This window comes from Anastrepha obliqua, chromosome 6 (assembly GCF_027943255.1).
Source record: "Anastrepha obliqua isolate idAnaObli1 chromosome 6, idAnaObli1_1.0, whole genome shotgun sequence".
NCBI lineage: Eukaryota > Metazoa > Arthropoda > Insecta > Diptera > Tephritidae > Anastrepha > Anastrepha obliqua.
In genome coordinates this window covers 54,800,637-54,814,091 of record NC_072897.1, presented here as the reverse complement: position 1 = coordinate 54,814,091, position 13,455 = coordinate 54,800,637, and the positions used below count along the sequence as shown (strand labels likewise).

The window sequence follows — 13,455 nt, the reverse complement described above, 5'->3', positions numbered from 1 at the left end:
CATGGAAAAGTAGATAATCTACTTATTATAAATATGTCATTAATAATCTTGTATGTGAGTATGTGATTACAGATGCTATGACAGCTGACCATATTAAACATAGAAAACTTTTAGAAATTAAATAATAAGAAATAGACAGTTCAAAGCAACTTTTACAAGAGTCAAATGTTTCCAAATATCAAAAGAAGTATTTTTCAACTAAAAACTATTATGTTTTAATTACGATTTAAAAGCCCGAGAATTTTTACTAAATGGTCAAATTAGTTCATTAATTTCCGCTACCGGCATGAGGACAATTGTTGTGCGCATATGCATATGTACCTATGTACCGTATACATACCGTTCTATGTGTTCTGTTTTCTAAAGTCAACTTCTGTCTCGAAAAATTCGCCGTTCGCGGATATTCTGTTTAAATTATAACACAATTTTTAAGATATTATGTATTAATTTAAGCATATTTTTTATATTTTTACAGCCAATACTTGCAAGAGAGGATGTCCCCAATGTAAGTATAAACTTTGATATTTTGATGAATTGAATTTCTACCTTGGCTGAAAACTGAACCATGCCCAAGATTTTACTCTACGTGATATCCCAATACTAAATTTCATAATAAGCTTTACTATTCATGACAACAATACGCAGTAAACGTAACCTATTAAATGTTTTGAATTATTTTACCAACAAGGATTTCGCAAAGGAAAGAAACGAAAATGACAATTGCGATTTCTTTTATTTTTATTCCATTGCTAACAAATAACTATTAACTCTTTTTTCTTTATGATAATTATACATTTGTTAAATGATTTTATTTAACTTGCTCTGAATGTATGGCTATTTCGATAGAGTCTTACGACCAATTTTTAACCAACTTCCCGGTGACTTTTGTTTTCAAGATATTCAGCAAACCTGTATTTATGGCCTGATTTGGTTGATATTCAAAACACATATTACTTACATGAAAATATATAACTCAGCGCAAGTGCATTTTGTGTTTAGAAAATACTATACATATATCATACCTACTTATATTGAAATCAATTGAGCAAAAATAATTTTTTATATTGTCAAATCTAGTATGTTAGGAAAAACATGTAGAAATGTGAAAGTTCAAAATAAATTAATAGTACACCAAATTTTTTATTTAACATCTTACAACATTTAAATAAAAGCATGTTTTCAAATTTTGTTTTTTTTTATTATTCATGTATTTGTTGTATTTTTAAACTGTAACCATGTAATATGTATTATGCTTATATTGTATAAATTCTTATAAATAAATTATAGATAGGCAGTGAACATTTCACTTTTAAAAATTCTTCTCAATAGGCTGTTAGTAGCTCCAGTTTTTTATACAAAAAAGCTCTAAATTAGCTTATTAACTTAGCTTAACTTAGGATTCTACTATCGCATTTAACTATATATATATTTATACATATATATATATATGCATATATGTATATATGATATAATATAAACACCCTTTTTGGCTGTTTGGCTGAGCTTCTCCTCCACTTTGTGGCGTGCGTCTTGATGTTGTTCCACAAATGGAGGGACCTACAGTTTCAAGCTGACTCCGAATGGCAGATATTTTTATGAGAAGCTCTTTCATGGCAGAAATACACTCGGAGTTTTGCCATTGCCTGCCAAGGGGCGACCGCTAAACTTAAAAAACTGTTTCTTCTTTTTGGTCTTTCACCGAGATTCGAACCTACTATACGTTCTCTCTGAATTCCGAATGGTAGTCACGCACCAACCCATTCGGCTACGGCGGCTGCTAGGATTTTACTATCGCATTTAACTACTCCTAATAAAAATTTAAACATCATAACTATTCTCCATTCTGCAAGGTGTCCAAAGTTCTGCCCATTTATAATTTATTTCCGTTATATTACATAAGTATAACATATTCTCTCTTGCTGCATTTGCCTATAGAGTATATAGAGTCTAATCTAATCATAAATAAGATCATTATAAGAATTTTGACGCAAACGCTACCTGGATGAAGTTTTCGGGATAAAAGAAAGCCTGTCAGGGAAAGTTCCGTCAAATTCGGTTCATCTGTTCGAAGAACAATGTGTTCAAACACATTGACAGAGTTTTCAGAAAAGGTCTATTATATTCTGTTACACTCTCTCCACTATCCACGATATTCTACATGTAAATACATACCTATGCATATTTACAAGAAAATAAATATGTTTTTTAACTCCTTTTCTCCTTTAGCTGACAATGGGATCTTAAAATTTCAGCCAGGAAATGTTTACGAATACAACTTTGATTCAATTCTGACATATGGACTAGGGCCAGGCGCGTCGACAGATATCGATGACACAAACTTAAAACTAGTTGGCACAGCTAAAGTTTTTGCTGAAGGCAATTGCGGATACACGTTACAACTGAGTATTATCAAAGTTTCGAGCACCAAAGAAGTCATAGAAAAGAAGATAGTGCAAAGCATTCAGAAGCCTGTACATTTTACCTTAGTGAATGGCAAACTGGAGTCTCAATTGTGCTCCGATCCCAATGACAATCAATATGCTTTGAATATAAAACGAGCTATTATTTCCTTGTTACAGTCTAGCACGGAAGACGGTACCGAAATTGATGTCTTTGGCCAGTGTACAACGCATACATCAGAATCTAAAGTTGGTGGGGCGCAGATTGTTACCAAAACACGTGATTTAGATCAATGTAACTATCGAGAGAATACTTATAGTGGTTTAATCCAAGGTGTTGTTAACCAAGCGGCTGGAATCAAATCTACGCATATTTTCAAAGCTAGCTATGTCAAGGAATCGAAAATTTCGAATGGCGTTGTTGAAAATGTCCATTTGGTTGAAGAGTACAGCTTTGGTGTGGGCGAGAACGGCATGCACAGTGTGCAAGGCAAAGTAATTACGAACCTAAAGTTAAAAAATCTATCTGGCGCAGCCGCAGTTGCCCCTCAGACTGGCGCTCATGGCACTTCAATTATTTTCCAAAAACCGGAGTTATATACAACTAAAAATTTGGTTGTTTTAAAATCGGCCTTAACTCAACTAGTCGACTTACTGAACGACTATGTGAAAAAAGACTCTGCCAAAGGTTTTATTGAACTTATACGTTTAATGCGTAATGCGGACACGGATACCCTGCTAGAATTGGCCGCTGTGGCTCACCCAAACACCGTCTTGGCACGTAAGGTGTATCTGGATGCATTATTTCGCACTGGTACCTCCGAATCTACCAAGGCCATTCTAAAACAGTTTACAAAATTAGACGAACATGAAAAGCTTATCGCCATTATTTCACTAAACCTCGTACAGTCTGTAGATAAAGACACTTTAAATCAAGCAGAAAAGTTATTAACATACAACGCTCCAAAACAAGTATATTTGTCTATTGGCAAACTGGTTTCGAAATATTGCAGTGCAAATGGATGTGAGCAGGCAGAATTGGACGGAATCTCAAAGAAATTTATTGATAATCTTAAGCATTGCAAAGCTAACACAAAAAAGGACGAAGATCGTATTGTAAATGTATTGAAAGGTATAACTAATATGGAACATTTAACAAGCAACGCTGCTGTTGTTTTGGCTGAGTGTGCTTCATCGGGCCGCTCGACGCGAATTCGTGTGGCAGCGTTGCAGGCTTTTTCTTCAGCTAGCTGCGATTCAGTTTTGGCTTCAAAAGCCTTGGCCTTACTGCGCGATCGTAATGAAGATTCGGAGATAAGAATCGAAGCATATTTAGCAGCTATTAATTGTCCTACAGCTAATTTGGCCACCGATATTGCAGATATTGTAAATTCAGAGCCGGTATATCAAGTTGGTGGATTTATTGCATCCAGTCTTAGAGCAATACGTGATTCAACGGACGCTTATCGTGCTCATCAGCGCTACTTTTTGGGTCATATTCGTATTACAAAACATTTCCCGAAAGACTTAAGACGCTACAGCTACAATAATGAAGTATCCTACAAACTTGATGCACTAGGTGTTAGTGGTAGTTCCGATTACAAGTTGATATATTCACAATATGGATTCTTGCCCCGTTCGGCAAGGCTTAATGTTAGCACTGAAATTTTCGGCACGAACTTTAACGTTTTCGAAGTAAGTGCAAGGCAAGAAAACTTAGAGAATGTTTTGGAATATTATGTGGGACCTAAAGGTTTGCTTAATAAGGACTTTGATGAGATAATGAAACTAATCGAAGTCGGAGGAAATCCTAATCGCGCCCGTCGTTCCATTGTTGATGACACATCAAAATTTTCAAAAAAATATAAAACATATGGGAGCAAAAACCTTCAAGACATCAATCTTGACTTATCGATGAAGTTCTTCGGTTCAGAAATGCTGTTCCTTAGCCTTGGAGATCAGATTCCAAGCACATTAAATGATATAATTAAACATTTTTCTTTCATGTTTGATGAAGTAAAAAAGGAACTCTCATCGTTTAATAAAGAATTCACTTTGCACGATCTTTTCCTTGATGTAAATGCCATATACCCGACTGGTCTTGGTATACCATTAGAGTTGAATACGCAAGGTTTTTCCGCTAATAAATTAGATTTCGGTATAAACCTAGATATCGATGCTGTCCTTGAGCAAAATTGGATAGTCACCAAATATCAAATGAAGCTAGTACCAAGTGTTGATATTAGTTTAAAATTACAACTTGGTTTTAACGCGTATGTTTTGGCTACAGGACTTCAGATAGAATCTAATTTTCATTCAGCGCCTGGTACCGATATTAAGTTCGATTTCATTAACGAAGGAAATGGCTTCAATTTAGACATCCAGTTGCCCCGAAACAAGCTTGAATTAATCGATGTGGAATTTAACCCAGGATTTTATATAACTGAACTTGATAAACCAACAAAGGTAATTACGCCAAAAGTTGCCAAGAAGCGAAACATCGATAAATACCACATGTGCTTTAATCAATTGGATAGCATTGGACTGAATTTATGTATAAATACAGCTGGGGTTGCCATTGGAAAAGAAAACTCAGCAAATAATGGGGACATTTACAGTTTAACACATCCAGTTAGCTTCAGTGTCTGCACAGAAACGGAACGAAAATATAATCTGCAGGGATCATATGTGTCAAAGACAAATAGTGGCAGTCAGCAGTGGAAACTTGAATTGAATACTCCAGGATCGGTAGAATCTCATACTGCTAGCATCACCTTTGAGCTTGGATCGAATCCCCACTCTTATGGACGGTTGGCTTTTAATACCCCGTTGTATCACTTTGCCCTTGAGTCCGGTTGGAAAAACGACAACAAAGAATTGGTTCTATATGCTCAATATGAGGATAATGACAACGTCAAACGAAACAGGATTGGCTTCATTCGCAGTGGTAATGAATATCGTCCTGTTATTGAAATTCAGGATAAGAACGGTGTGGCCCAGGAAATTAATGGCTATAGTATGGATGGAAGGATAGTTTTACAAAAAACAGGCGACAAACTAGCCAGATACATTTTCGATAATTTCCAGATAAAACATAAAGAAAATGAATGTGTTGTTGTAAACGGTTGGACAGAAGTGGGACCAGCTTGGTTGAACAATGAAATGCGCATAGGCGTTGGAAAGGATTCATATCTGATCAAAGGTAACTTCAAGGTGGATAAGGGGGTATATGATATTGGATTCTTCACAAATGATGAGCGGACGCCCGACAATGTCTATGGAGGATCCGCCAATGTCCAGCTGGCTGAACAATTATTCGTTGTACAGTTGGTTGGCGCCGCTGCTTATTGGCAAGTGGATTTTAATAATGAAGTGCAGTACACAACGTCTGAAAAATCGAATGCCTTTGCATCCAGCAACTTCAAACACGAAATAACTATCAGGCAAAAGAAGAATGTGTTTGGACAATTAAAATTAAATGGCATAACCTCTGGTAACAACAAACTGGAACTCGATACTGAATTAGTGCGAGGCAAGAGGCTGACTGCTTTTAAATTCAAATATTTCGGTAATCGGCATGCTCAAGGTGATTATATTGTCGAGTTACATGGAAAATATAACAAACATTTTGCTGACATAATCGCCAAGAGTGACTTTAATGGGTATCGTTTTGTCATTGATAACTCTCTTGCCACTAGTTGGGGTACATCAATCACAATTAAAGGTGAAGTAGGTCAACGTTTCACCGCTCAAGATATTCATATTGATGTTAATGGTGCAGCACAGTTTAGTAAGAAAGATAAGCCATTTCAATGGTATGTCAAAGTGATTGGTGCACCCGACAAGACCAGCAACGAGTTGAAAGTATCACGTGACAATACAGAAATTCTAAAATATATCGGTGAACTGCATCATCCTCAAGACAAACTATCAGCTGGAAAGATCAATTTGTCCGCCAAAAATTTAGCAGTACTTAAAGCTGACTTTAAAGTCGCCAAAAATGGGAAAGGCGAAGTTAACGTAGCAATTGAAACAATTAAATCCGATCAGAAACATAAAGTTGACGTAAATTCAAAATTCCAAGTGCAAGCACCCAAATATGAAGTGGAAACAATAATTGTCTTTGACGACGAAAAAAAAGTTTTCTTTAGGACCGAAAGCCATTTGGATAAAGTGAAATTTTCATCTAAGAATTTAGCAGAAATTTCAAACAAAAAAATTGCATTCGATGCTACTGCTGCGGTTAAAGGAGATTTTCGGATAAATGGCGAATTGCAGGGAAACTTTGTTTTTACTTCCCCTACGGGTTATGTTATTGATGGTAATGTCAAACACAAAGTTACCACCAATACCAAAACCGGTAATGCACAAGGCAATCTTGACGCACAAGTAAGTGAATCATACGACAGCAAAAAACGCTCTTTGGCGTTCACGGTTAATGCTGACAAATTTAATTCTAAAACAAAAGAGCTCTTGCAAAACGTTGAATTGACGTTCACTAATTTTGACAGTAAGAAATTGGAATTAGCAGCGAGTTTAAAACATTTACCCAAAGAGCAAAGCAAAACCATCGAAATTAAATCAAGCTTACGAGGCGATTTCCTAAATATACCTGCAAATGCGGATTTTGTAGTTGATGAATATGATAGCGAACATGCCATTTTCCGAATTGACCTTAAATATGGAGAATCCTACAATTACAATATTAATGGTAGATATAATTTCGGCGGTAACGATAGCCCCGCGTCATACGAAGTCCAAGGAAATGTTCAATTACCAAGGAGTAGCATCAAGTCGGTCCAGTTCAGCTCGAATGGTAAGCTGATAAAGCCATCAAATGGAACTGGCACCTATATCATTGAACTGCATGTAGATGAACATGCTGGAGATAGACAATTCTTGCGTCTGAACACTGTTTGGAAGAGTTCACAGCAACAAAGTGCTTATTCTTTCGATTTGGAAACTAAAGATATGCATGGACCACTGACATTGGAGGGTACCTACGAGCATCAGGGAGCTATTAAAAACGGCTTAACTAGCATAAAACAAGGATATTCATTCAACTGTAATTATAACAATAATTTTGTTAAAATGTCTGTTGGTCTCAATTTTGATGGTGTCAACAAAGCAACCGCACATTACGCATTGGACAGTAGTTTCGAATCAGCTAAAAATGTTGGTGTAGATATACATTTGCAGAAACTTGAAGTCGATGCTTATGAGGTCAAGTGGCAGGCAAAGTGTGGCAACAGCGTATATTCATCTGATGCCAAAATCTATCAGTCGCAATATAAAAAAGGATTTGATTTGTTTGTCAAAACTCCAAAAAGTGGTCCTATAGTTTTTGTGGGCCTTTTTGAAATTTTAGGAGATCACAAATCGAAGCTTTCGATTGAAATAAAAAATGTGATTGATTTAGATTTCTCCTATAACTCAGAATCATCATATAAGAATTTTGATGATTTCTTTATTCAAGCAAATTTGAATTCGGCAAAATTAAATCTTCAAAACTACGACCTTGATGTGCGATCCCAGGGTAAATCTATAGTATTTCATTTGAAAAACGCACAGGATGTAATTTTTGCTGGCAGCGCGACTTACTCGCATAAAAAGGAAAAGAGCAAGAGCATTATTGAAGGCCAGGGCCAGGCACAATATAAAGGAAAATTACAGAAGACAAATTTCCGACTCATACATCAAATTTATGACGTTAATGTTGACAAAGAAATGGGATTCTCATATACCTTGGATGGCACTTTTGGTCCAAAAAAAGGTGTGTCTACTTTGAAAATTACGAACAAGGAAGTTGATGTTAAATTATCAATATGTGAGGAGAAGAAACAATGTACCAATGTGCAGTTGCAGTCTATTGTCTCCCAAAATGGCCAAGAAATAGAGTCGCCGCAACATTCCTTACTTATTGTAATAGACTTGCGGGAACTTGGCTATCCTTACGAATTTGAATTCCAATCAAAGACTATTCCTCAAGGATTGAAGCTTCAATATAGCCTCGAATCACAAATTGTGTCAAACAATAACTTAAAGTATAAGTTTGTCGCCAACATATTGCCAACAAACTCTAATATTCAGGTCACATTACCTCATCGGGAACTTTTACTAGAAGTAAAGCAACTATTCCCCGGGCAAGGAAAAATCTTTGGACATTACGAGAATTCAATCATCTTCTACTTTGATAAAATGAACAAACCAAATGATGTTACTCGTCTAAAGGCTGTTGCTGATATAACTGGTACTGAGCTCTTAGACATAAATGTAAACAGTGAAATGAGGTTTGAACATCCAACTATTCGCCCATTGACAATCTCAGGGAAATTTGATGTTAACCGCCAGCAAAAGATTGTTAACAGCGAAGTTATTTTGGACATATTCCGTTATCCGGAACAACAGATTATCAGTTCCCTGCGCACACAAAGCATCAACCAAGGCAATGGTTTTAATATTACTACTTTGGAAACATTGCATTCCACCGGTCTGGGTTTTAAATACGAATTCAGCGGTCACACAGCGGTTAACGTGGACTCACAAATATTCAGTGCGGGTGCCATTTTGCATAGTGGTGCATCAGATCTGAAAGCTGTTGCCAACGTTTACGCTACAATGGAGCATACTGATGTGTCCGTGTACGTTCTGAATGAGCCCATTTTACAGGTGGCAGTCGATTTCAATCGCCAAAAATACGCAGTGAGGATAGATAGTAAGCTGCAACTTTTCAGCCAAGCTCCATTTGAACTCGTCAGCGAGTTACAGCCCTCACAGTCAAAATTCACTGTTAAACGCAAGGGTCTTCTCGATCTGAACGCCGATGCAAAACTTGGCAGGGAATTTAATGTTAGTATTCAAGGCATTGATAAGCAACTATTCAATGGTCGCGTGGCTTTAGATGCTGTCAACTTTTTGCAAACAAGTTACTCGAGCAACCGCGATGACATCACATCATTTCTGGTAGGTTAACTGAAAAAGACTTATTAATTATTAAACTATAATATTGTGCAGGTGAAATTAATGTATTCTTACAAATACATTTCCTGAATTTCTTACAGACTGTTGCTGAAACCGAAATGAAAAAGGATACAGATGCAGCAATTGAAAAAATAAAGAGCAGATTTAAACATCTACGCGAAATGGTCAATAAGCAAACACAATTGTTGAAGGGTAGCACACCCGATCTTTCGAAGCTGAAGGCAAATTATGAGGAAAGTCTCAACGAAATCGTTAACGAACTAGCGAATGACCCGGCCTTAAAGCAGATTAATGAAAGCTAGTAAGTTAACGAGAGTAGTATACATTTTTTAAACATTTTTAATATAAATTTTTATATATATTTCAGTGAGAAGATTTACAGTAGGGCTTTGAAAATTGCTGAGGATGTATCAAAGACTGCTACTGCGTTCTTTGAAAACGTGCACAAGTCCATTGCAGAATTTTATGAAAACTTGCAAAGTACATTAAAGGAAACCGTGCTACCAGCATGGGAAGACCTGTTGGTTACCGCTTCCAAAGTTCTTGGAGATTTGCGCGTGAAAATAGTAAATATTCTAACTCAACTGGTCCAAGATGCTTGGAGCATATTGGAAGAATACGGGCCTGCGTTAAAAAATTATGGCAAAGCCATTAATGATACACTGAAGCCACTGAATGAAGCTATTCAAGAACTTATTAAAGTAGTAGCCGAGATCATTGAGGAGTTCTCCGAGGAATTGAAGGAATATCTTACGAAACTTCCCAAACTTGATGCACTCCAAAGTGAATTGAAGAACCGTTTGAAAAACCTTCGACTTTTGGATAATACTTTAAAGTTTTTAAGCAATCTCTTTGAACAATTGCAAATTTTACCATTAACTCAAGAGTGTACCGAATTCCTCAACAAATTCCGTGAATATGCTGAGGCGAAGCTAACTAATAAGCCAATAAATGATGAGCAAGTTTTTCAAGAGCTGACGCAACTCCTAATGCAAGCTGTAGGTTCTATTTGGACTAATTTGGATGTAAATTTACCATCAATCATTTCCGGCAATATGTTTACTTCTTTATTGGGTGCAACATCGGAATCATTTGACATACTTGAGAAACTCCCAAGCGTCTTGTCATTCCGCTTTAGCATTTTTAATTTCTTCTTCAATGAGAACTGGAAACATATTTTCAGCGAGGAATATCTAAAATCTTGGATATTCTTCCAAGACTTTAATCTTCATGGTCATATCGCCGATGGCCACCAAGTCTTTACTTTCGATGGTCAACATTACTCCTTCCCGGGGAGCTGCAAGTATATATTGGCTCAAGACAGTGTGGATAATAACTTTACCATCATTGCACAGCTCAACAACGGCAAGCTCAAAGCTATTATATTAACCGATCGTGATGGTAATTTCGCTGAAATCACGGACTCTGGCGTTCTGAAAATTGATGGCAATCAAGCAGAGTTCCCTCAACATGTCAATAGCATTTATGCCTGGCGTTTATTCTACACCATTTGGTTACATTCAGAATATGGTGTTGAAGTTATGTGTACACAGGACTTGAAGGTGTGCAATATTAAAGTAGATGGTTTTTACACCAGCAAGACACGCGGTCTACTTGGAAATGGAAACGCCGAGCCATATGATGATTTCGTTCAAATTGACGGCTCAATCGCTCCAGATTACGCTTCACTTGGTAACGGATATGCAATCGGGAAATGTGCATCAATTACTGCCCAACCAGTGGATGAAACTCCACGATCAGATATTTGTACCGAGCTATTTAGTTTGTCTTCACCTTTGGTACCTGGTTATATCTTTGAGAATCCTTCACCCTACCGCGCAAGATGTGATTCCGCAGTCGCTGAAGCACCGGAGAAGGAAAAAGAGCTGGCAGCTTGTATAATAGCTACTTCTTATGGTTCTGCACTCAAATTGCAAAAAATTTCCATTAGGTTGCCATCACGTTGCTTAAAATGTCCTGGTGCTGTTGGACAACGAGAACTTGGTCAGGAGTTTACAGTTAAGATACCGAATAACAAAGCAGATATTGTATTCGTCGTCGATATGGACGTGAGCCCCACTTTACTAAGCAACTTGATTGCACCTGTAATAATGGAAGTTCGAGACTCTCTTAAGACACGCGGCTTCACTGATGTGCAGATCGGGGTTATTGCTTACAATGAATCCCAGCTCTATCCGGCTTTGTTAACTAGTGATGGTGGAAAAATTAACTACCAAGGTAACATAGCCAATGTTCAGCTTAATGGTCCCAAAAACTTCTGCATACACTGTGCCTCGCAGGAGGTGGCTGATCCAAAAGTGGTCGAAATTTTCAAGGGCATTGAGTTATTTTTGAGAAGCATCATTCCACAATCTGATGAAAAAGCGTTCCGTCTTGCTCTCAATTTCCCATTCCGTGCAGGAGCTGCAAAGAGTATTGTTGGAGTTCGTAGCAATACCTTGGAATTCTCCAATTTGGTAAATTTTCTGGCAAACATTTAAAAATTTCCATAAATATAACCCTATTTTGTAATTTTTAAAGCTCAAATTGGTACGTGCTCATTTAACGGATGCAGCAACCAGCTTCAACGGCGCTTTATTACACATGATCGGCCCCGTAAAGGAATTGTTCATGGAAGGCATTTCCAAGGAAAAAATAGTCGGTAAGAGTGATCAAGATTACTATTTTTTTTTTTATTATATGAAGCATCTTCTCATCTTTTTCCTTAACAATATCTAATTTTTTAATTATAGGATTTAATTCGCGTTTAATCGCAACATTAGACGGTAAAGATGCAAAGAAACGACAGAAATTACAATTTCAAAATGATATCGGAATTGATTTTGTTCTCGACAATGGGGGTTGGGTTTTCACCACACAAAACTTTGATCAATTAAAGCCCAACGAACAGAAAAAGACTTTTAATCAAGTGGTAAATACATTAGCTGATACACTTTTCAGAACGGAAATCGTTAGCGAATGTGAATGTGAAGCACCCCATGGGCTGCATGCACAGCATCGTTGCGTCATTAAATCTTCTACTTTCTTGCCGAATAAGAAAATTAAGTCGAAATAGATCGAATTATATTTAAGCAATGACTACAAACTAAACATGCCTTTGTTATACAATAAGAATAAAATTAATACATTAAAAAAAATCGTTTATTTTTACTAAACTCGGATTTTGAAACATTAACATTACTTATTTTAATCAAATTTCGTCAAGCGAAGAGCTTAAAATTAATTAAGGGGGAAATTTTTTGTATCGTTTTATATTTCATAACTACAGTAAGTATCGTACCACACAAATTATAGTCCAATTGGTTTTTTCACCGCGGACCAGCAATTTCATGAATTCTTTGACACTAGGATACAGGTTTCTAGTAGGTGAAGATTTGAATGCCAAATAAACATTCTGAGGTTTACCCATTGTAAACTCAAAAAGCCGACAGCTTTACAACACAATTGATACTCGAAATCATCAGGCATTTGTGCCATCAAGACAGCCCACTTCCTGGTCAACACATTTAGAAAATTCATTTTGTGATATCTAAAAATATAGACCGATACCTTATAAGTGCTAAAACTTGCGTCGATGTACATTCTGATCACACATAAGTTGTGGGCGAATTAAATGAACAGCTAAATGCAACTGTGAATATACACCACTTAACGCCTTATACGAGGTGTGTTCAAAAAATAAGGAGAATTTTCAACATTCGACTTTCGGCTATTTTTTTTATGTTGTTACACTCGTTTACACTAAGGTTCATAATTAACAGGTTCACGGAAGAATTCTTTTTCGGACCACAGGCTGATCCTTTTTGAAATCGATTTCGTTCGGGAAACCTTGCTACCCCGAAGGAACCCTAAAAGAGCTGATTGGTCTCTTTTTCATAGGGTTTTCAGTAAGAAGTTGAACATGAGTAAGTTTATGGCTACAACTAGGGAACAACTGGACATGCAAGTTAGACACTTAGAGAGGTCGTATCAGAATGCCTTTAAAGAGGCCTGTCCAGTATCCTTTAGCAAGAAAGGATTTCCTCCCTGGTGGAGTAAGTCGCTGACTGACTTG

General features: G+C 36.8%; 1 protein-coding gene across 1 annotated transcript in view; it reads left to right on the top strand.

The window, feature by feature from the left end:
• Positions 1–12,556, top strand: part of LOC129249782 (apolipophorins) — a 38,367-nt gene extending 25,811 nt beyond the window's left edge. Inside the window, exons 3-8 of the mRNA XM_054889413.1 lie at positions 476–505; positions 2,227–9,362; positions 9,461–9,681; positions 9,748–11,857; positions 11,922–12,042; positions 12,134–12,556. Coding sequence (XP_054745388.1) covers positions 476–505; positions 2,227–9,362; positions 9,461–9,681; positions 9,748–11,857; positions 11,922–12,042; positions 12,134–12,456 — 9,941 coding nt within the window. The 3' untranslated portion in view covers positions 12,457–12,556. The remainder of the gene's footprint in view (positions 1–475; positions 506–2,226; positions 9,363–9,460; positions 9,682–9,747; positions 11,858–11,921; positions 12,043–12,133) is intronic.
• Positions 12,557–13,455: the final 899 nt, after the last annotated feature.